This window comes from Pseudoliparis swirei, chromosome 7 (genome assembly GCF_029220125.1).
Source record: "Pseudoliparis swirei isolate HS2019 ecotype Mariana Trench chromosome 7, NWPU_hadal_v1, whole genome shotgun sequence".
NCBI classification, from domain to species: Eukaryota; Metazoa; Chordata; class Actinopteri; order Perciformes; family Liparidae; genus Pseudoliparis; species Pseudoliparis swirei.
The window spans coordinates 18,355,448-18,377,525 of NC_079394.1; the positions used below are offsets into that span (position 1 = coordinate 18,355,448).

General features: G+C 43.4%; 1 protein-coding gene across 7 annotated transcripts; it reads left to right on the forward strand.

The window, feature by feature from the left end:
- The first annotated feature begins 674 nt into the window (after positions 1-674).
- On the forward strand, positions 675-21,078 carry ap1b1 (adaptor related protein complex 1 subunit beta 1). Of its 7 annotated transcripts, none has more exons than XM_056418474.1 (24): positions 675-748; positions 2,174-2,234; positions 3,425-3,530; positions 3,613-3,748; positions 4,194-4,439; positions 4,680-4,870; positions 5,084-5,305; positions 5,488-5,608; positions 5,720-5,815; positions 6,645-6,760; positions 7,731-7,896; positions 8,768-8,866; positions 9,558-9,817; positions 10,105-10,312; positions 10,503-10,523; positions 10,746-10,829; positions 11,357-11,386; positions 11,482-11,619; positions 11,713-11,858; positions 11,948-12,077; positions 15,167-15,251; positions 15,869-15,955; positions 16,439-16,593; positions 19,715-21,078. In XM_056418474.1, exons 1-24 carry the CDS (start codon positions 746-748, stop codon positions 19,787-19,789), a joined length of 2,982 nt encoding a protein of 993 aa, XP_056274449.1. In that variant the 5' UTR covers positions 675-745; the 3' UTR covers positions 19,790-21,078. The 7 variants fall into 7 exon arrangements, with proteins under 7 accessions (XP_056274449.1, XP_056274446.1, XP_056274450.1 ...); XM_056418471.1 differs by lacking the exon at positions 675-748 and adding an exon at positions 750-790; XM_056418473.1 differs by lacking the exon at positions 675-748 and adding an exon at positions 864-993.
- Positions 21,079-22,078: the final 1,000 nt, after the last annotated feature.

A 22,078-nucleotide genomic window follows, 5' to 3' on the forward strand; every position in this document is an offset into this window, starting at 1 on the left:
ATATCGACATTTCCCTTAAAAATGATCATCTCCCCATTTGATGAGAAGATAATCTAATTGACCGACTAAAATAACCTAGCAAAAATTAATACAGTTCTACAATGCATCCTATCTTTTTGAAAGTTATAGTGTGTAATGTTTGTTGATTCAACGTCATGGTCATTTGATAGGCAGTGTGTGGTGCTGTTGAGTATTGTATTCTCCCTAAAGGTGTTTCTAATATTTAATCAGATTTAAATGAATGGCCACATCAGAAACACCTCTCATTTTAACAAGGTGATATAATGCAACACATATTTACATAATTCAGCCTGCTTTAGCTGTGCATATACTACCAATGAAGCTGTTACCACTTTTGTGTACGTGTTTTCTTTCAGTAACTCCTTTATCAGGATGCACCCACTTCACATGTTACAAGGGATTTTACAAGTTGCATTTAATATTTTGCCAACTAATCTGTATTTCGTCAACTCTTCGAGGGCAGTGGAAACATTAAGTAACCTATACCGTCTTGTGAATGCAAATCATAAAAATAAAAAAATCTTGAAAGCGCTGAAAAGAGCACATTGTTGAGGAGTTGTTGAACCGCTCCTCTGAGTGAAAGCTGACGCCGCTCGTGTGTTCGCAAACGTTATTTTGTGTAAAGACGGAAGTAAGTGAAGTGGGAGGGGACGAAGGCCATCGCACCCCCGCTCCGCCTGTCACGGTGAGCTGTTCGTGGGGATTTTCTCTCCAAATTTATTGTATGGTGAGTCTAATTTTAACTCCAGAAGGCACGTTAATTCGGTTGGTAAGTGTTCAACCAGGCCGAAAGATTAAAAGATTTCCCCTCCAGGCAAAGGCATCCGTAAGCCGGTACTCAGAAGGTCACGTCTCAGCCGAGCTAGAGAAGTAAGCTAGCTAGCTAGCTGACACTGACAGGCAGCAGCGTCTGACACCAGCTTCATTCAGATAACTGCTGCAGACATGCAGGAATGGGCGAATCAGTTATGCGTGAGTAATTGTTCGAATAGCTTCGTTAACTTCAGACTTAACTGCACCAATGTAACTCACTTAACTGTCACGTATTTTTTAGTTTAGTTCCCCAGCAGGAGTATACACTATCGAGCCTGCTATGCTAACGCTAGCGTCATGCTAGTTGGATGCTAGCGAGCTGGCGAAGTGAGCAGTCATCACTTAAAGTCAGCTGACGTCAGTGTGAAGTCCTGCTGTTGTTAATCTGAACACTGTTTAATTGTGTACTATTAGTTTCGTGTCGGTATAACATGATAGCTGTGTAAACTTTCGGACTAAAGTAACGTTACTCGGCTCACTGGCGTTAGCTCCGCTGGTGCTTCGTGTTAGCTTGATGCTAACAGGCTGACGGTGTTTACAGCTCACGCGACATGAAGCTCAATAAATCATGAATCTGCTGCCGCAGGTGAATAATACCCACGAAACGCTCGGCTACTTTAATGTAATGTTAATGTTAACTACGGTTGGCTTCATTCAGACTCTGACTTGGCGTCTAATCACTGTTTAACAAACGCTGTCTGGACACCGTTGTGAAATAACTCAGTCGAGTTAATGACATTATTAGTCTTTAATAAAAAAAGTATTGAGATGCCGTCCGTTCAATCGGTGTAGGGAACAACCGGGACTACAGTGTGCTAATGAAGTATCATCAATATGATGACACGTTAGATTTATAACAATACATGTTGGTTCCGAGAAAGAAAAGTGTCACAGTTCTTCTTAGCGATATCAAAAGTTGTCTTATCACTGTAACCATATATATATATATTGTTTAATCTTTTTTTTGGTGGTGGTGGATAAACTGAGCAAGCATTTCCTTTTTAACCTGAACACTATTGCTCACATTTTATAGCTGGAGGTATTGTATAAATGGGAGAGGATTCCTTTCACCACCAGGAAGTACAAATGGTGTCATGCTGCAGCAGTTTACTCAGTAAAATAGATATTGTTGGCCATATACATGCTGACCATCCAGTTTCACAGTTTAAGAGGATATTTAAGTGTCTGTATACTCTCAGATCGGTGTCTGCCATTTGTCCAGGAGAAGACAGGAATTCCTTTTATTTCCCTTTGTTTGCACTTTTCGGGTTTCCTGTTGCACTTGTGACGCTCCAAGTTAACACTCAGAAAAAGATTCACAGTCTACTCTCTTTTGCAGGAGAATCGACAATTTGGATCCAAGATGACGGACTCCAAGTACTTCACCACTACCAAGAAAGGTCTGATTGCTGATTTGTTAATTCACAGGATAATATATTTACAATGTAGTTGCATATTTTGTCTTTGTTGCTGTTTAGATATAGATGTGTGTGCACATTACAAATACCTAATCAAACCTAGCTAGCCAATGACATAAAAAAAGAATCTCCCTGCAACGTTGTTGCCAAGTACTGAACTGCTCTGGTTATTGTAAATCAGATTAGACGTATTGAGCATTAGCCGTCAGAGGTTTAACTGTCCTGCTGTGCCTCCTGTTGTATTTGTGTGGCTCTTTTCGTGACCCAGAACTGAGCTTGTGCCCACACACAGGACTCTGGAAATAGAACCGGATGCTTATTTGTGATAGTGTAAAGGCTTCTTATGTTTGTTAGATTGCTTGAGAAGAGCAGATTTCTTTCAGTTTGTGCTTTTTCTGTGAATTTGCCGGATGTTGTTGCAGGCAGTCTGTAGTTAACATCTTAAAGGGGATTGGGAGTGCTTTGCCTTTTAAGATGCCTGGGAAACTCAAGAGAGGTCGCCTCAAATTTAAGCCTACATTTGACAGTGTCCTGATTGTGTGTTTTCTACTCTACTTCATGCAGACAACAACCTCAGTAGCACAATGCACTGAAATTTGAAAAGTGAAAGAATTAAATGATTGGCATCTCCACTATTGTAATGGTCAGCATGTCACCAGTTTATGACATTAATGTGAATATTTCTCTTGTCAAAACATATGCCATTACACAAAGGTAGCCTGAATTGTATATTAAATTTGTAGTGCTGTGTTCCAACTGTCGCATACTACCTGTGACAAAGCACACTTGGGTAAAACAATACATATTCATATTGAATAACTGCCCTGCCTGCTGCAGCTTTTTAGTATAATCTTTTTTTATCACTGCAACAGTTTTTTATTCTAGATATTGGAAGGAAATAATATTAGAAGTGGCAGCCCCAGTGAGCTAAGCTGTCTTCACTATGAATGCTTTTGATTGGGGCTTACCTCTAACCTCACCTTCTTTTTCTTACCGAGATGTAAAAAGTCTCAAATCCGTTATCAGGATTGATTCACCGAGACCACTGACAACCCAAACCACCCAGTATCAGAAACTGCTGGGGAAAAAGTCATGCTGCAGTTTTTTTTTAAAGCACCTACATCACTAATGGCATAAATGATGTGGATAACTTTTTTTTCTTGTGTTTACAGGGGAGATCTTTGAGCTCAAGGCAGAGCTTAACAGTGATAAGAAAGAGAAGAAGAAGGAGGCTGTCAAGAAGGTCATTGCATCTATGACAGTTGGCAAGGATGTCAGGTGAGCCAAGGAAAATGATGTCCAAAATATCAACACTGAAATAATGCACTGTAATAAATCTGAACACTTTGTATCCCTTCAGTGCTCTCTTCCCAGATGTTGTGAACTGCATGCAGACGGACAACCTGGAACTGAAAAAGCTGGTCTACCTCTACCTGATGAACTATGCCAAGAGTCAGCCAGACATGGCTATCATGGCTGTTAACACCTTTGTAAAGGTAAAGCCCAATCCCTCTTGAATATGTAAAAACTATATTTATTTATTGTTTAAGTACTGTAATCAATGCCCATAGAACCTACTTGGTTCAATGCTATACAGATGTTTGTGCAATCCTTAAGTTATTGCACAACTTATTGTCACAAAATTAATTTTAAAAGTGCAAAGAACATTTTTATTACTGGTAAATTGATGATCATAAATATTCTTATCGTATTACACTTCCACCATTTTAAATGCTTGTTCAGCACTGTATGTTTGGGAGAATAAATACTAATTTGATTCAAGCCTACTCATGCAGTGACAGCTCAATATATGAATAAATTCTTTACAGAATACTAATGAAAACACATTTAGAAAGGTGCACTTAAAAGGTCTTTCAGATGATGTAGTAAGGAATAAAAAGTTGTGGCGAAATGTATGACCTCTCTGCACCACCCATCTAGGACTGTGAAGACGCTAACCCTCTAATCCGGGCCCTTGCTGTTCGCACAATGGGCTGCATCCGTGTGGACAAGATCACCGAGTACCTCTGTGAGCCACTGAGGAAATGTCTGAAGGATGAAGACCCATATGTGAGGAAGACAGCCGCTGTGTGTGTGGCAAAGCTCCATGACATCAACGCCCAGTTGGTGGAGGACCAAGGCTTCCTGGACACCCTTAAAGACCTGATCTCTGACTCCAACCCCATGGTACGACTCCCTCAGGCAGCCTACTCGCTGGCTGTTGAACCAGCCAGATTTCTCTCAGGGTGGTGCCACAGCAGGCTACAAGCCCCAGCTCTGCCGTGTAATGATAAGCTCTTTGCAGAATACAAATGTGCATGTTGCCAGAATACTGTTAGTCAAGTAACCCCATGTTTATACCTTAGTAAAGCACGGATACTTTATTTTTCTTTCCAATTTTATCTGTACACTTGTCTTTGTCTTTAGGTTGTAGCAAACGCAGTGGCAGCGCTGTCTGAGATAGCAGAGTCCCACCCCAACAGTAATTTACTGGACCTCAACCCTCAGACCATCAACAAGTTGCTGACGGCTTTAAATGAGTGTACAGAGTGGGGGCAGATATTCATTCTTGACTGCCTGGCCAATTACACGCCTCGTGATGATCGCGAGTCCCAAAGGTAAGAAAGCACCGCCTTTCATCAAAGGGGCTGTATTTAACATTCTGAACATCAATAAAGGAGCAAATAACTATTCAAGTCGCTCTCCGTACGAGTGTGTTGTTATCCAAGCTTCTCCTTGCTTTGTTGTCACAGCCGCTTGTGCTTTTAATTGTGTTCGCACCCAGTAAACCCTGTAATATTTTTCTCTCTCCCAATACCATCATCTGCTAGCATCTGTGAGCGCGTGACCCCCCGGCTCTCCCACGCTAACTCTGCAGTGGTGTTGTCAGCTGTTAAAGTTTTAATGAAGTTCATGGAGATGCTGCCCAAAGACTTGGACTACTATGGCACCCTGCTTAAGAAGCTCGCCCCTCCACTGGTCACGCTCCTCTCTGCTGAGCCTGAGCTGCAATATGTGGCTCTTAGAAACATCAACCTCATCGTACAGAGAAGGTAAATCTGTGGAGATGACCCGGAAAGGTCTCTTTAGTATTCTTTATACTTTGGGAATATCAAGCCTAGTGAAAGATGTATTCACTGTAGCATGCTACACATCAGTACACTTCGTTTTTACTTAATTGTATATTTAATTTCAGATTGATACAAGCAACAATATTTGTGTCTTTTCTCTTTAGGCCAGAGATCCTGAAACACGAGATGAAGGTTTTCTTTGTCAAGTACAATGACCCAATTTATGTCAAACTGGAGAAGCTGGACATCATGATCCGCCTCGCATCTCAAGCCAACATCGCCCAGGTAACGCACCCACAGCTGCAATACTCCCTGGATACGGGTGTTTTTACTAAAGCAAAGATATTGGTCACAGAATCCTCCGAGTGACACTAATGCTCGTCTGTCTCGCTGCAGGTCCTGGCTGAGCTGAAGGAGTACTCCACTGAGGTGGATGTGGACTTTGTACGCAAAGCGGTCCGAGCCATTGGCCGCTGTGCCATCAAAGTTGAGGTGAGTACAGGTGGCGTCAGACTGTCGCCAGATGTTTTGTTAGTCAAACCCATGTCAGCTATATTGTTCAACCATAAACCATTAGTCTATATGATTGCTTATATTTCATGGTCTTTGGACTCAATCAGATCATAACACTGGACATTACAAAAGGCCACCAGCCGGTTACAGTTTTTGTGTTTTTATAATGGATACAAGTAAACAGTAAAACAAATTATTATACTGTTTATTATGGTTTCCGTTTTGTACATGCAAGAGTACACAATACGTCATGATATGTTTCTCTCAATTTCAATAGAACATACTTAAAAGGAACAAGACTAAACTGAAGGCAGTATTTAAGCCTCAAATGAAATGTATAAAGTCACTTTGAGCAATTTAGGTTACACAAATATATCATAATGTATGATATTCCTAAACCTAGAAGCTTTTATTTGAAAGCAATAATCCAATGATATTTTTGTCCCTGAGGTCCTGGTTGTAAAACTAGGTGTTCTGGGGGGATTTTCACATCATTTGCAATTCTATTTATCGATAAACTCCTGATGAAACTCCATCTCGTCCCCGGAGATCAAGGGCAAGTAGATGTTGTATTAAAAGGCAGGAAGCCACAAAGAAGAACAGCTGCACAGTTTGACACGACTGGAAAGTGCATTACTCATTAGATGTGTTGATTAGTGTGTGCACCACAATGTCAAACTACTTGAGGACTAGTTTATAATTCATGCCTATTATATGCACACAACCTTTTATGCGTTATTCTATACAGTTTTTTTTCTCTCCCCTTGGGCCTTTCATGACGGATTTTCTTTTTCTTTTCATTAATTAGCAATCAGCCGAGCGCTGTGTCAGCACACTGCTGGACCTCATCCAAACCAAGGTTAACTATGTGGTGCAGGAGGCCATTGTGGTTATCAAGGACATCTTTCGCAAGTACCCCAACAAGTAGGTTCCCTCTAAAGCATCAGTGTGGTCATTTGCACATTATTTCTTAACATATACAGATTCACTCGTAACAGTACTGTCTCTCCTTATACATGATGCATTCATCAGGACTGACATCTTGCTGACGCTGCTTATGCCGTGAGGCTGCTGTTTATCTCTTCATAGACGAGGCACTGATCATCTCTGTTTACTCGGACAGCCTTCCTGTTCGACCTCACTGACCATCAGATTATTATGTCTGAAACTTCGGAGAGTGAAAGCTCTTTACATGGGCAAAAAGGGTTTTCCGAGAGCGTTTTTTTAGTGGACAGCACTTAGGACTCGGCCTTCATGGCACCTGGTCAAAGAAGATAAGGCAGATTGGGCTGCAGTGTGACTGCTGCTGTGGATCCCACAGAGTGGATTCATGTGCCAGACAGAGACCTCGGTCAACCGCCACCGTGGAGTCGTGAGTCTGCAAGATAGCCGCTTTGGAAAGTTTCCAGCTCGGCATGGCTCGAGCCTTAAGCTGTACGAGTCACTACCCACTCAAACTTCTGCCTTTTCTATTAATTAGACTTCAACTAAATCCTTCTGCAGAGGCAAATCTTGTAATACAAGTGTTATGTAAATGAAATGCCTCAACCTCTGCAGAACATGTTGAGCATCTAGTGAGTGAAAGATCCAAAGTTCAGACCAGAGGTAAAAGGACAGTGATATTGGATTTAGATTGTCAGGCTGCTGAACACACAACTCTAAAGCAATGCTCATGGTGTTCTCTGTGAGCTGGATGTGGAAGCTGCTGACATGTGGTGGCTGTTTCTGTTCTTTGGCTGTTTTTTCTTTCTTTTTCTGTCCCTCAATTTAATGACTAGATTAATGAACTTCTATTGTAACTGATAGTAATTTTCTGCATGTGACTGTTTTTTCTCTCCAAATACATTTGCAACCAGTGAGTTCCTCTGCTGTGGTTTTGTGTGGCTGTGTCCAGGTATGAGAGTGTCATTGCCACCCTGTGTGAAAACCTGGACTCCCTGGATGAGCCGGAGGCTCGTGCCGCCATGATCTGGATTGTGGGAGAGTATGCCGAGCGCATCGACAACGCCGATGAGTTGCTGGAGAGCTTTTTAGAGGGTTTCCATGATGAAAGCACTCAGGTTTGTTTAGAAGCGTTTGGGAACATTACGATTTACAAACTGAGAAGTCAATTTACATTTTGTGCTGACAGTAGTTGGCACATGTTGGTGTCTGAAATAATGGAAGCTGCTGAAAATGGGGGTCACATACAGTACTACTACTACAGAGAACACAGTTTTATTGACATGTGATACCATGAGAGAAATGAAAGAATCCTTGATGATTTGTTTAATTGGGTTTACTGAAACTAACTGCTTTATAGGAAGTTACTGGAATAGTGGGAACACTTTTCATGACTAAAAGGTCTAGTAGTAGCGATAGTCGCCTATTCTCATCTCATTTGTCACATTCTCAAAAAACAAATTTTTTGACATAACTTAAGAATGAATTAGCTAATTATGACAATTTAACAAAAATATCCCAAAGGATAAAATGAAGAAGTGATGACATTTAGCAAATACATAGATGTGAACTGACTTGACTGGTTGGCAGAGGCATTCAACCACGTGACAGTAATTGTAGTTATCTGGCTGAGATTAATGTCTTCTAGAGAATCAAGTCTTCACTATTGCATTGCAGAGGCTTTCCTGATCAGTAATTCTCTGGGTGGAAAGAAACACATCATGCATTAATTATTCCCTTTTGTGGTGTTTGGTTACAGCACGTTTAAGCCAGTAATTGAGATATTAACTGTTGTGCAGAATGCGCCGTCCATAGGAAACCTAGGCCGTGATAGTAAAAAGGAGTTTATAATGGGTTGTGGTTCAGTGCAGGTCATTAAAAAAATCATCACTAAGATGCAACTTAGAATAAATTAGAAGTTTTTGGAAAAATTGTATTCACAAGCTTTTAAACAGCTGTAACTCACTGTGTGTTCACTGTGTCCTCTAGGTGCAGCTACAGCTGCTGACGGCCATCGTCAAGTTGTTCCTGAAAAAGCCCACCGAGACCCAGGAGCTCGTGCAGCAGGTGTTGAGTCTAGCCACACAGGTGAGAAACGGAACATACACACACTCCATGTTGCCTGATCATGCCGTCATGTCTTCCTCTAGTTTGTGCAATATGCTCTCATTAGACGTGGCTTCTGACTTTCCTGCTTTTTCTATCTTTTCCCAAAGTTATCCTTTACTGAATCCTTCCAGGCACTCGGCATGACTGCAATATGGAGCTGAGCCGTGTGCTTCTGCTGCTGCTGTTGCACTAATTGTGTTTTAATGGCTTTAGGTAGCGAGTTGACTTGCAAAATGAAAACAAACATTATAAAATATGAACACTAAATGCTTCATAATGATGTGCTGTATTACACCAGTTTTATGTATTTATCTACAGCATTAAATGTGCAAACATTGCAAACTGCCTTTTGCTGGCAGAAATGGGGAGAAAAAAAATGGGCCTCATAAATTAAAAGAACCTAATGACATATGAATATATTTGTATTCATTGAATTTAAATCATTTGAGAGCCTCACATATTATCTGCAGTTGTACATGTTATGCTGAAAACATAAATGTAGGTCTATTTTGATTTAGTTGCAACCCTGACGAGTGTAGTTGATGACTCATGAATCTTTGCTCGGTCTTTATATTGGGTCCAAGACAGAAAAAGAGTCTAACATTAAGTATTTATTAAACGTTCCTCATGAATAATTATCCTTCATCTCCGTTCCTCCATCTCTCTCCAGGACTCCGATAACCCCGACCTCAGGGACCGCGGCTACATCTACTGGCGTCTGCTGTCGACGGACCCCGTGGCCGCCAAGGAGGTGGTTCTGGCTGAGAAGCCCCTGATCTCTGAGGAGACGGATCTGATTGAGCCCACCCTGCTGGAGGAGCTCATCTGCCACATTGGTACTCTGGCCTCTGTCTACCACAAGCCCCCCAGTGCTTTTGTTGAGGGCAGCCGTGGTGTTCAGCACAAGCGAATCTCTGGCAATGCTGTATCGTGAGTCATGCAATTTCTTTTCCTTTAAAAAAAAAAAAAAAAAAAAACCTCTCCAGGCAAATGGATTTGTTTACCTAAGTGGATCTAGCTTCTTGACTCCACCATTATTTGTTCCTTTGAATCTGCCTAGTAACACACTTTCCAGCAGCTCTGCCTGTGTTCCTTCCTGCCTTCACATACGACTCATCGCATATATATCGAGTTAGCTCGTAAATAGTAATCAAATTTATGAGATAAAATGCTAAATTGAAATGTTGCTTTCTTTCTTCTTGTTTTCTTTCTACTAGTGGCGAGAGTGTTGAGAGCCCAGATAACGGTTCTGCTGCTGGAGTTACTGAGGCGCCTCCTGCGGTCATCCAATCCCATGGAGACCTCCTTGGAGATCTGCTTAACCTGGACCTGACACCACCTACCACCACCGGGCCACCACCGCCCAGCTCTTCTGGCATGCAGATGGGTGCTATGGACCTTCTTGGCGGTGGACTGGACAGCCTGGTAGGTCTTGGACACAACACTGAGAGAAGATGTCGGGTTCTGAAAGGCTGGTAGAACACACCTTCAGTAGATTTCACATGAGGTATCTTTTGTATTCATTTTCTTTCTACCTTTTTTGGTGTTTTTTTAAAATAATTTTTTGTTACATCCTTGTTTGTTTCCCTTTCTTTGTTCAATGCTGCACCTGCAGATGGGGGATGAGTCTGAGCCGGTAACTACATGGAGGGAGAGGGCACAACATGTATAGACGGTCGGGTCATTTTTAGAAGATTGATTTGATCACTCTTGTTTTACTGTCGCTCTCATGCATCAATCTGATATTGTCAGTCATCATTTATCATCTTTTGTTATTCCGATACCTAGAGTAAGCATGCTGTTAAACCCTTGAGTCCAACACTTTTCTATTCTCTGGGCTCTGCATGGTTTCAATCAGCCGTCCATTCCCCTGCGGACGGACACTCCGTCACCTCAGCTCCCACATCAGTCCCCATCGCCCCCAGATTACAGCCCCACTGAGGTGGGTCCAGGGGACCACGCTGGACCAGTAAAGGCCAGCCCCAGTCTAGAACCCCCTGTGTCCTCTGAGTAGTTCTCCCCAGCAGTACGCTGTGCCTTTTGCATTGTTTATGTTTCCCGCTCCATTTGGGTGAGATTTTAGTAAATCTCGCCTTTTTGTCGAATGTCGTCTTCCATGCCAAGTAGTAAACCTGTCAACGTGTGGAATCACTATTTATTTTGTGTTCGCTGTACCCCCAACCTTTTCATCAGCACAATATACCATTTTGTGAGTAGCATTTGAACAAAGCCTTTTGGTTTTTAATAGCCACTCTGACTTGTGTGGGCAGCAAAAGGTCAGATACATAAATGAGAATTTCTCCCGTGCTGTCGTCTCCTGCTTCCTGTCACTGGTAAAAAGTGTGAACCCCCTAGCTGTCATTAATCACGGAAAGACATTTCTTAGACTCTCACACCCTTTAACCATCGTCCAGAATATTATTTAATGTTGCATCGTCCTGATTGTTTTTTTCTTCTTCTTCTATCCAGCTTGGCGGAGACCTTGGAGGAAATCCCGCTGTAAGTTTTTGTCTGACATATTGTCGACCTTTTAGTGTCTCGATGCGGGGTGATTTACAATACGTTGGGTTGACATGTTGCTCTGCGATCCACAGATGGGGGCTGGTTTTGGTGGACCTCCAGCTGTGATGCCGGCCTCCTTCAATGCCCCTGTTGGCGGCGGTCTGGATGACCTGTTTGATCTCGGAAGTGGAGTTGGTATGCCGATGGGAGCCTTCAACCCCCCGAAAACAGTAAGTCTTGAAACACGGGGATTAATATAATGCAATGAATGATGTAACGCCAGTGGTTGGATCAAGAAGAAACTATCTGATATGTCTGTTCAGGTTTGGCTTCCAGCCATGAAGGCCAAGGGTCTGGAGATATCGGGCACCTTTGTCCGCCGTGCCGGGGTCATTCAAATGGAGATGAACCTCACTAATAAAGCTATGAGTGTCATGACTGATTTTGCGATCCAGTTTAACAGAAACAGGTGAGACAACCTCAGAAATGTGCTGAGCTTTCTTTACATTTACACATTTCTGTGACCATTAACCCTTTCCCCTCTGTGTTCCTCTGAAGCTTTGGTCTCGCTTCGGCTGGTCCCCTTCAGATTCTCACTCCTCTTAGCCCCAACCAGAGTATTGAAGCGGCCCTTCCTCTCAGCACTGTGGGACCTATCATGAAGATGGAGCCTCTCAACAACCTGCAGGTAAGGTTGCACCCTTAAAATGAAATGTTCTTCTGTTTTGCAACTTTTATTTAACAAGTTCCCGGTTCAAACAAGCATACGTTGTTTTGTCTACTGCACCTGCACTTCACACACCCCCCTCTCTTAAAGAGACAGCGCTCTCTTCCAAAGGGTCAACAAGCACTTTCCTCCCTTCACAGTTGCTATGTGCACAGGTGATCAATGCTCTCAGACACAGGAACAACACATGAAGTAACACACATAACATATTTCAGGGTGCTACAATAACACCATCACAGGATTAATTTAAAATTGTTTAAATAAATGAGAACTTTACTTTGCTCAATCTGTTAAATTCCTTAATAATAATCTGCAGCATTTTATTTATCTTTATACATCTTAAGTTTAGTGAACTAATGGTTGAGATAATCATGGCTCGACGATCTCTTTGGGATATTAAGTTGTGTCTTTGAATGCTTGTCCATGTGTCCTCACGCTCTCGGATGCAGATGTTCTGTTTTATTCTCTGTTGTGAATGAAGCGACCGTCAAACCGGTTGTGGGTTGGGAGTAAAAAGGGCGGCAGAGGCTGGCTTGTGTTTGATCAGCGGGTTCTTTGAACTCTGAGACATTGAGGGCGGTTGCTGTGTGCAGCTGGAGGGAGGAGATAAGAGTGAAAGGGGGATGATTGAGGTGGGGGTCATTACGGGCTCCTTTGTTTCTCCTGGCCTCAGTCGGCCGGCTCGCCTTTTCCCTCGGCTGCCTCTGGACCCAACTTTGATGGCACGGTTGGCAGTTTTAACATTATCTCCGATATTTAATTTGTTAAAGGTTCTGCAATTTCTGTTAATTTCTTTTTTTTCTGGGGATCTAAGATATTATTTGGAATTCTCTTTTTAAACACTGACATACATTTCTTTTCATGGCAGTTTTCGAGTCATCGAAGTAGCCAAGGCTGAATAACTGCATCCATGTCCCTGCTGAGCTAAACTAGACCGATGATCGGTTCCTGGATGACATCACCAGTTGATTCTTTGCTGTGCACCTCTACCCTTTGTCCCTCTTAAATAAAAATAATAAATGCTAAATAACAATATTATCTTAATATGCAATATGTTCCCTCATATGCCGGCATAAGTCTGTCGACAGTGCTTGTGTAATTAAAATTCATATTCAAATTATACTAGTTTGAATAACTCTCAAACAGACAGGTTGTGCGTGTCAATCACAAGATGCCACCGATCAAATGATTGTTTGTATGGTGCTCAACATTTCTTTGTGCGAGAGAAGAGGCCAAACAGAACTTGGAACCTCCAGTCTGGTAGATTGACTCGTATCATGCGGTACCATATTGGTTTGGCTTCTGACTTCCGTAGGCAGAGCGTATAATACATATATTTGAGTTGACAAATGTACTGAATGGAGCTTTGTGTTGTTTGTGTCTCTCAAAGTGTTGTCAGTCCTGCATTGCACCCAGGAATAAGATGCCCTGATGAATTATTCACACGTCCTTCTTCAGCCCTCGTGAGGCGGGAGTCGTTGTCCCTCTAACAACGCGGCTCTGAGCCGCCTGCTCAATATCCCCGGCTGCCCCTTCACTTCGGCGTCCTCCTTCATCCCACAGTTGTTCTCATGTTTCTGTGTCTCATACTGTTCCCACCAGGGCTGTCAAAGCTCTGAGGAACTTGGGTTCACAAAGTCATTGTTTATTTATTTTTATAAGTATAGACCTGCTGTCGTGTAGGGATGCACCGATCTGATCGGCGCCGATCCATATCGGCCGATATTCCCATTATCGGTTTTGATCGGCGTTCTCAAAACGGCCGATCAGATGACGTAACATCTGCGAGAATTATCAGACGTTTCAATCGCCGTGCACCGCAACGGAGACGATGCGCCCGGCGAGGGCCGCAGAGTGAGAGGACCACGAGGATCCTCACCACCGAGCGGCGCCCCGTCCCCGAGTTGAATCTCTGGGTCGACTCAGCCGACTCTCACATGTCTGCCCCTATATACTGATATTCACGGTAAACACATTCGATCGGGAGCGTGAGGGTTTTGATAAAGTTAGCAGAAGGATTTAAGTGACACCACATCCGGTTTTGCAAAGTTAGCAGAAAGATCCACGTGATCCAACATTTGTTTTTCAAAACAAGATGTCGACTATATGTATACTAGCATATAAAAGTAAAAACTGAACTGGTGTTGTATCTTTATAGATCGTTTCTGAGATTTAGCTAAAATGATGCTAAAATTATAACAGTTTCACTGTACCAAGGAAAAGTTTATAAAAATAAGTCAGACTTTTGTATGTTAAAAAAAGTCCTGTAAATAGATTTCCCCAAGAGTTCCAGGAAATGAATGATGCAGATGTGTTCCAGACATATCTGAAATCCCCTACAATAGCAATCCAACAATTTTAAAGTTTCAATTAGGACATTTTTCAAAGTAAAAGTCCAAAATGTTTAAAGAAATCTGTAATTTTTTTAGTTGCTTTATATATGTATTTCCTCATAGTCCTAGGCAATAATGCTACACAATAAATAGAATGCTTCAATCGACACCGTGATCAGTGATCGGTATTATTGGATCGGCAGATACTGATTTCAGTGATCGGTGATTGGCACCAAAAACCTGATCGGTACATCTCTACTGTCGTGTGCTATTTTGGTTTTCTCATTCGTCAGTCGTCTTTGTGTCCATCTATTTTTGCTATTTAATTTAGTAACTCCTGTCAGCCATTGACCTCCCTATGTTTCCATATTCATTGTATTCCTCTAGTGAAGCACTTTGCAGAGGCCGTTTGTAGGAATAGTTTCTTCTGGAATATTTAACTTGCAGATGCTCGGCACATCTGGGTGACTCGCTGCTCACGACGTACGTTACATGCATCAATCTACATACTTTATTCAGAGTGTTGAGGCCTGTGATGAGCACTGGTGTAGGATTGTAGTTTGTGGGAGAGTGAGATGCCAAGAGGGCTGTAGCCCTCGTTCAGTAAACGGCACACATCCATCCTTGAAGGGCTCTTGAAAAGTAATGACTTATGTACCGGTGCTGCTTCTTGTTTCTCCTCCTCTTCCTCCTCCTTGGATGTCATCACTGTCCCAGGTGGCTGTTAAGAACAACATTGACGTATTCTACTTCAGCTGCCAGTACCCAATCAGCATGTTGTTTGTGGAGGATGGGAAGATGGGTGAGTGGCTCGGCTAAACTTCTTCACATACGAGCCTCAAATCCCCGCTGACGTCAATGCCACCACACACAAACACACACACACACGTCTTTCAGCAAGGACACGTTATTGTGATTGTAAAGATATTGATTGTGTGTGTCCTTGAGCTGCACAGTTTCTCCTCGAGCATTCACATGGAGACATGACAAGTCTTCATCCCATATATCAATATTGTGTATTCTGATGTCGCATCTTTTCTGAAGAAAATAGTCAATATGAAATAACCGCCTAACAAAATAAAAGCCTATTTGTATGTACTCTATGTGAATATGATGATTAACAAATTAAAAGAACTGAATATGTTCTCATTTTAATAAGATCCTGTCTGCAAACTTAATTTTAGTTTAAAGTGAAATTTTAGAGTCAAAATGCATTAAAAAACCGGCATCATCTATATTTTATCTAAACAAAGGCGACAGGAAATGTAATGAGTCAAAAAATGTCCTTTTGTGTTCCAGACCGAGTGTTTTTATATTTGGTGTCATGGACATGTGTGACAAGTCACATGTTTAGTTATTGTGTGTGCGTGTGTGCGCTGTCTTTGGACTCATCCGGTGATTGTGTCTCCTTGACCACAGAGCGGCAGGTGTTCCTTGCCACATGGAAAGACATTCCTAATGAGAACGAGTCCCAGTTCCAGATCAAAGACTGCCATCTCAACTCAGGTGAGGAAGATGGAAAGAGAGCGTTGTGTCCAGAGCCGCCATACCCTGCTGCTCCTTCATATGTTGAAACGGCCCACAGTGACCATCTCAAACCCACACTAATGAAGCGAATTGCATTTGATGAGAACTCATCAGCTGCGAGAGATAATTTAGTTTTACACCAGTGTGAGAGCAGCTGAACTGGAGAAGCTTTCCTCATGACAGCTTAATGGAGATTTCCCCCCACAGATTACATTTGTTCTTCATGAACAATCAGAGGGTTTCACATCCTACTGGGAAGCGGCAGCGAGACTGAGGAGAAAAGTTTATTCTGAATTAGGGGCCGTATCTTTGCTGCAGGGATAGCCCGGGGTGATGAAGATACAATAGATCCTGCATCGTCTAACATTTAATGATTGCTTCATCACTGAAAACTAATGAGCAATAGCTTGTTCAGATTAACATATTTACTGCAATGTGCAAATGTCCATGTTCCTACAACAGATGCCGCCTCCAACAAACTGCAGAGCAGCAACATCTTCACCATAGCCAAGCGGACAGTGGAGGGTCAGGACATGCTGTATCAGTCCATGAAGCTCACCAACGGCATCTGGGTGCTGGCTGAGCTGAGGGTGCAGGCAGGAAACCCAAACTACACGGTGAGTGGTGTGTGTGTGTGTGTGTGTGTGTGTGGACTCCATGTTCTCTTGCTGCTGTGTTCTACCGTCGGAGACGGCCTCGTGATGCGTTAAAGGACGCCTCTTTACAAACCTCCAGTATGTTTGGCCAACTCCTGTGATCGATGTCAGGCTTGTAAAAAGGACTTGGTAACATACCTTATGTTGTACGTACTGTACAATTTGTTGACAACATTATCGTACCTGCAGAGCAAATGGGAAGAACCTGATTGTTCCTGTAAAATGTCTTATGAGACGGTCATGAGGATTTTAGTTCATCGAACGATGACTAAGAAGTTTGTTTGTCATGCTAATTGTATTTAAGTCGACCTTCTTTACTGCGTGTATTTCATTTCTTTAAGAAAGGGTTGGTGCCCAGCAGCATAGAGACATCTTCAGTGACGACATTGAAATCTAAAGAAGGAATGACTTCACTAATCCTTCACACGTCCAGGAGGAACGTCCACGCTGCACAAATTAGAGCCTGATTGCTTCATTCTTTAAGAGAGTTCACCAAACACTCGTCACCGCTCGGCACGCGGGGAGCCAGCGCAGCAGAGACGTGACGGAGATTGATCTGCAGTGCTGAGTGGGAGTGGGAGGCAGGAGGCAGGAGTTTGTTTGTTCTCCGTCGTTCTGCTTCGTCAGCGTGACACGCCTCCGGTCTGGACGCATCGTGTTTGGCTCGGACATTCTGCATCACTAGCGTCCAGAGCGGTGACTTTGATGCGACGCGTCGCTCTGCTTTCAGTTCATGTTTTTATTTACAGGTGGCACTCACAGTTTCGGTTCTCTCTCGTCTCGTCGAGTTGTGACCCATCTCTCGCTCCCCAAGTCTTCAGCTGGTTTCATCCGTTCACTCCTTCGTATGTCAGGGCGTCGTGGTGTAGCCTCACCTCATACGTGAGGTTTGAAATCTACGACTGTCCTTGAGATAAAGTCGGATTAATTAACTGAAAGCTCATTTTGTACTTAATTATTTGTATCTTTTATTTTCTTTCTTTTATTTTTCCCCTCTGGAGGGATTATTTCAGGTTCAAAGAGATCCTCAGCAGGGCAGGAAAGGCTCCGCACTTTGTGAAGCTGGATCATAAATCTTTAAGCGAAGACTTTCACGTGAACCGTGCGGCGGTGTGTATCGTGAGGCTCGCTCTGTGGCTGCTGCATGCTCCCTGCGAAGCACATCAAAGCCAAGTGGCTGACGCCTTTTGTCAGCAGCTATTTTTAGACCTGAAGTAAAGGCCCACTGCTCTGGGGTTTAATACCAGACACACAAACAATTGTAATTTGTTAGGGTTAAGACTCGCTGTATCATTTGTTCTCCCGAGGTTCACCACCACAACGACCCCGTTCACGGTGTCATCGGACACCTCGTTACTTAATTATTGATGAGCAGCTTTAAGTGTCGGCAGCTCTCAAATTCCCTGAGTCTGACTTCTTTTGGAGTTCATGTAGACTTTATTGTTGTCTTTGTGGAATTGGGCCACAGCATATCTTTTTGACATGAGGCATGGCCTCCTGTCCCCATGGCAACGATGTTGGGAAAACCAGCCAGTAATGCTGGCTGGTTTGGCTGGTTTTCCCGTTCCACCTCTTTGATTTTTTTTTTTTATTATTGAAAATTACCAGCTCAGTCAGCTTCAACATGGAAATAGAAACCCTACATCCAAATATAATCTGCTAACCCTCTACATAAGCAGAGAGTTACTATTTTCTTAAAAACCAGTAACATTCATACTATGAGATTATATGCATTTGTTTTCTCTGTAATTTCATCACGCCGTGGTGTCTCTCCTCTTTAATGTCTCAAAAGTTGTATGATTAATAAGTAAACACTAAAGTGTTTTTATGCAGCTGTGAGATGAACACATGGATGCAGCAGTTTTCTGACTTCATAGCCGTGTCCACGCGTCGGCATGGCCTCACATCTTCCACCCCATGCTGCCTCAATGTGGCCAGCAGTAAAGAGCCCGAACACTCGTGGAGCTGAGCAGGGCCACTGCAGCGCTCTGCCATCAACACGTCCTGCTCTGTAAAACACACCGCGACTGGTTACTAACTAATCACTGTTATTGTTGTTCTAGCGTTAAAGGGAAAACGTGGCTGTGTTCACACAATAATGCAACTCTGTCGACACTGCTGAAAAGTATTTATCTTGGATCCCATTCCAAAACTACGGGGGAAAACAAGCTCTTTAAAAACAACGAGGTGTTCTCAGCCCGGCCTCGAGCTGAGAGGAGGGAGCGCTGGGGGGGATTACTGCATGGAAGACACGGGAAGTCCAGTGAATGAAATCCTGCCGTTGATCTGGTTGGAGTCCAGCTGGCCACCTTTTGTTCCACGTAGCTCATCCGCTCATGTCGGCTCTTTTTTACCACTCGAACCGAAAGGTGTGAGCACAGCTGGTGTTGACACTGCAATTAAGGAAACAATTTCAAATCGTCAGAATAACTGTCCTGTATTTATTAATAGGTGCAGCGGCATGACCGTCTGTCCTCTAATTAAGCCAAAGCTTCGGCTGCTGTGTGTGTCTGGATGTGAGGAAGTCTCGTCTGCAGTCTGGTTGCTGGCGGAGGAAGAGGAGCTGCTCCCGACGGGCCTCAGAGGGGAGAGGCTGCCTCTCTTCTCTGCTGTGTTTGTGGCTCTTTGTCTGATGCGATTGAGAAGTGCTTCAATCAAGATTTGTCTTACCTTTTTTGTTTTTGGTCTCCTGGGAAGCAAAACAAGTGGCTTTTGCTTTCTTGGTCTCATTTGTTCCAGCAAGCGTATAAAGACGTAACACCGGTCCTCATTTCTGATGACGTTGGCAAAACGTTCCGTCTTTCTCGGAGCTCGCAGAGCATCTGAAGTTGAGCCATTTATATTAACGACTTGGATTAAAAAGGGAGTTTCAACATCCATTGTGCTGTTAATCAACGGTAGAAACGGCTTCCCGTTGCTCTTGGTTTTATGAAACGGCGTGTCATTAAAACAACTCCTGTGTCTCCAAAGACGGTCAGGATGTCGTGTTGTTTTGTGACTCGTTACTGGTGGAGCGTTGTGTGCCGTTTAAACCCCTTTTTATTTGAACCGTGATCTCATATTGGACTCTTCTCTTCCTCAGATCTCTCTGAAGTGCAGAGCTCCAGAAGTTAACCAGTGTGTTTTCCAGAACTACGAGTCGGTGCTGAAGAACTGAACGCCGCCCCGCATCGACCCGCCGCTGGCCCCCGAGTCCTGGCCCCGCCTCCTGCTCTCCGTCACCGCACCCCCCAACCATATTACAACCATGTTACAACCCAACGCAGTGCGAGGGCCACTTCCTGCTCTATTACATCGGGATGTTCCGTGATCCGAGTCCCATTTGCATCCATCGTTGGATGATTTTTCTTTCTGAAGACTGCAGAACGTCCTGGTTCACTGTCCTGTTGGTGTTTTTCAGGACATTGTCTCCTGAAATGCTTTCTGACTGTTCGCCGTCACATTGTTGGTCCTGCGCTCTGTGATGACCGGTGGTCATCGGGGACAGACTGCTGTATCCCCGTGAGTGTTTTCTCAGCGTGAGGCTTTTTAATCATTATCAAGCCCCACTTCTCTGCAAATTGCAGTCTATTTTTAGCGTTTGCAATCAGCAGGTAAATCACTGTCTGCATATTTATTTGGCGTTATTTCAAGTTAAAAAGCCTTCAACTCCCCCCCCCCCCCCCGTGTGCCGTGGCTGTGGGCCGTAGGAAAGACGTAGAGGTACAAACTACATTAGAATCGTCTTTGTCATTTTGACAGTTTTCTTTCGTGTCTCTGGATCTTCTGCTTTCCACCAGAGCAGACTGCATGGAAGCTGATGGTTGCTGTGCACTTCTTAATTTTTTTGCCATCAACATCTGGCCATTTTGGAGACGAGCATCTGTCCTCCACTGCTGCGCTCATCTGTAGTCATTCCATGGTTTGATTTGTGTGTGTGTTAGTGTTCATTTGGCCGGCTGAGAGAGCCTCAGGTGTTGAGGATTTTGTATCTGCTGCTTCCCCTCCAGCGTCAGTGACGGCCACTGGGGCTCTCTCGCCCACTTGGCTCTCTCTCTCGCAGCCTCTCGAGTACCACGGCCACCTGAGATGAAGGCTCATGTGAAATGACGCTAAATGTACGATGCCATTGTTTGTAACACTTCTGAGTAACAAGTATACATGCAGCGCAGTGTCTCCATCCAGTGTCTCTGTTTCACCTGCAGACTCGACCACGTGAAGTGGATTCCTTGTTCCGAGTCATTACACTGAAGCCCTTTTAGCGGCTCTACAGGATGTACGCTATCGGCTTCTAAAGATTACAACCGAGCTGGCTGTGTCTTTGTGTGTGGTGACGACCGATTCATTTGAAATGCTGTAAAAAATAAATTAAAAAAATAACGAGAAAAAATCATAAGATTTTGATTGACATGAATTTGTTCATTGTGTGTACATCAAAAATAACTATTAAAAGTCTTGATAAATTCACATTATCTGTCTCCAGTGTTTGACTTCATGAATACAAAGCAGAGCAAGGACGATGTTCGTATCACGGCCGGCTGCAGGGTCCCAGGATGAAAACCGTCGCCGCAGTTCTAGTTGCTTGGTAAAGTCCTCGTTCCCAAAGTCCCTGGAAGCCAGCGCGCACACACACACACACACCTTTATAATTGCTGATGACCTTGAGGCGTCTTCGCAGAGGCTGCTCAGCTTCTGTTGCAGCGTTGTCGGCCCTCACAGCTTCACATACAAAGTGTGTTTTTCAACCTTGAGTCGACAGTGAAGTCTGATGTTTATCCTCAAAGGTGGAGCACTGACGGGGTTTTAAGGTCCAAGCCGCTCGGAGAAAGCTTCACCAAGATTTCAACTGCATCATCACATGTGAACATGAACAAGATCCTCTGTGAATGCTAAAGGTCAATGGTCCAATGAGTCTGTTCTACTAATGAAGGATTTATACCAGGGGTCCCCACACTTTATCCTGTGAGGGCCACATAACTTTCCCTTCTCTGATGGAGGCCGGGGTCAGTTTGTAACAGAAAAAATGTGACGATCTCAGGGGTGCCTAAATGTAAACAGTTAGTGTTCCAGAAAGCCACACATAACCAAATATTAAACATTTCTGGGATCTTCACAGAAAAAAAGTCAGGAAAAAAATAACACTGAAATATATAACCAAATACCACTGAGTTCTTCACAGAAAAAAGTCTAGGATTTGCGTGGCCAGACTGAAGAAAAATAAATCATAATGCGTCTCTGGTATTGTTCAGGGGGCCGGGCCAAATGTGGAGGCGGGCCTTAGTTTGTGGACCACTGATCTATACTATCGATCCTGTGAGAATGCATCCAATAGGGGGCGCCACTGCTATTGTAGACTTATAAAGAGTTTAGTCATGCTGTATTAATAGTTAATGAGGAGTCTGCCAACGTTTTACAGATCAGTTGTAATCTAATGAACTGTTGAGCTGTTTAATGCTGTTGATCTCAC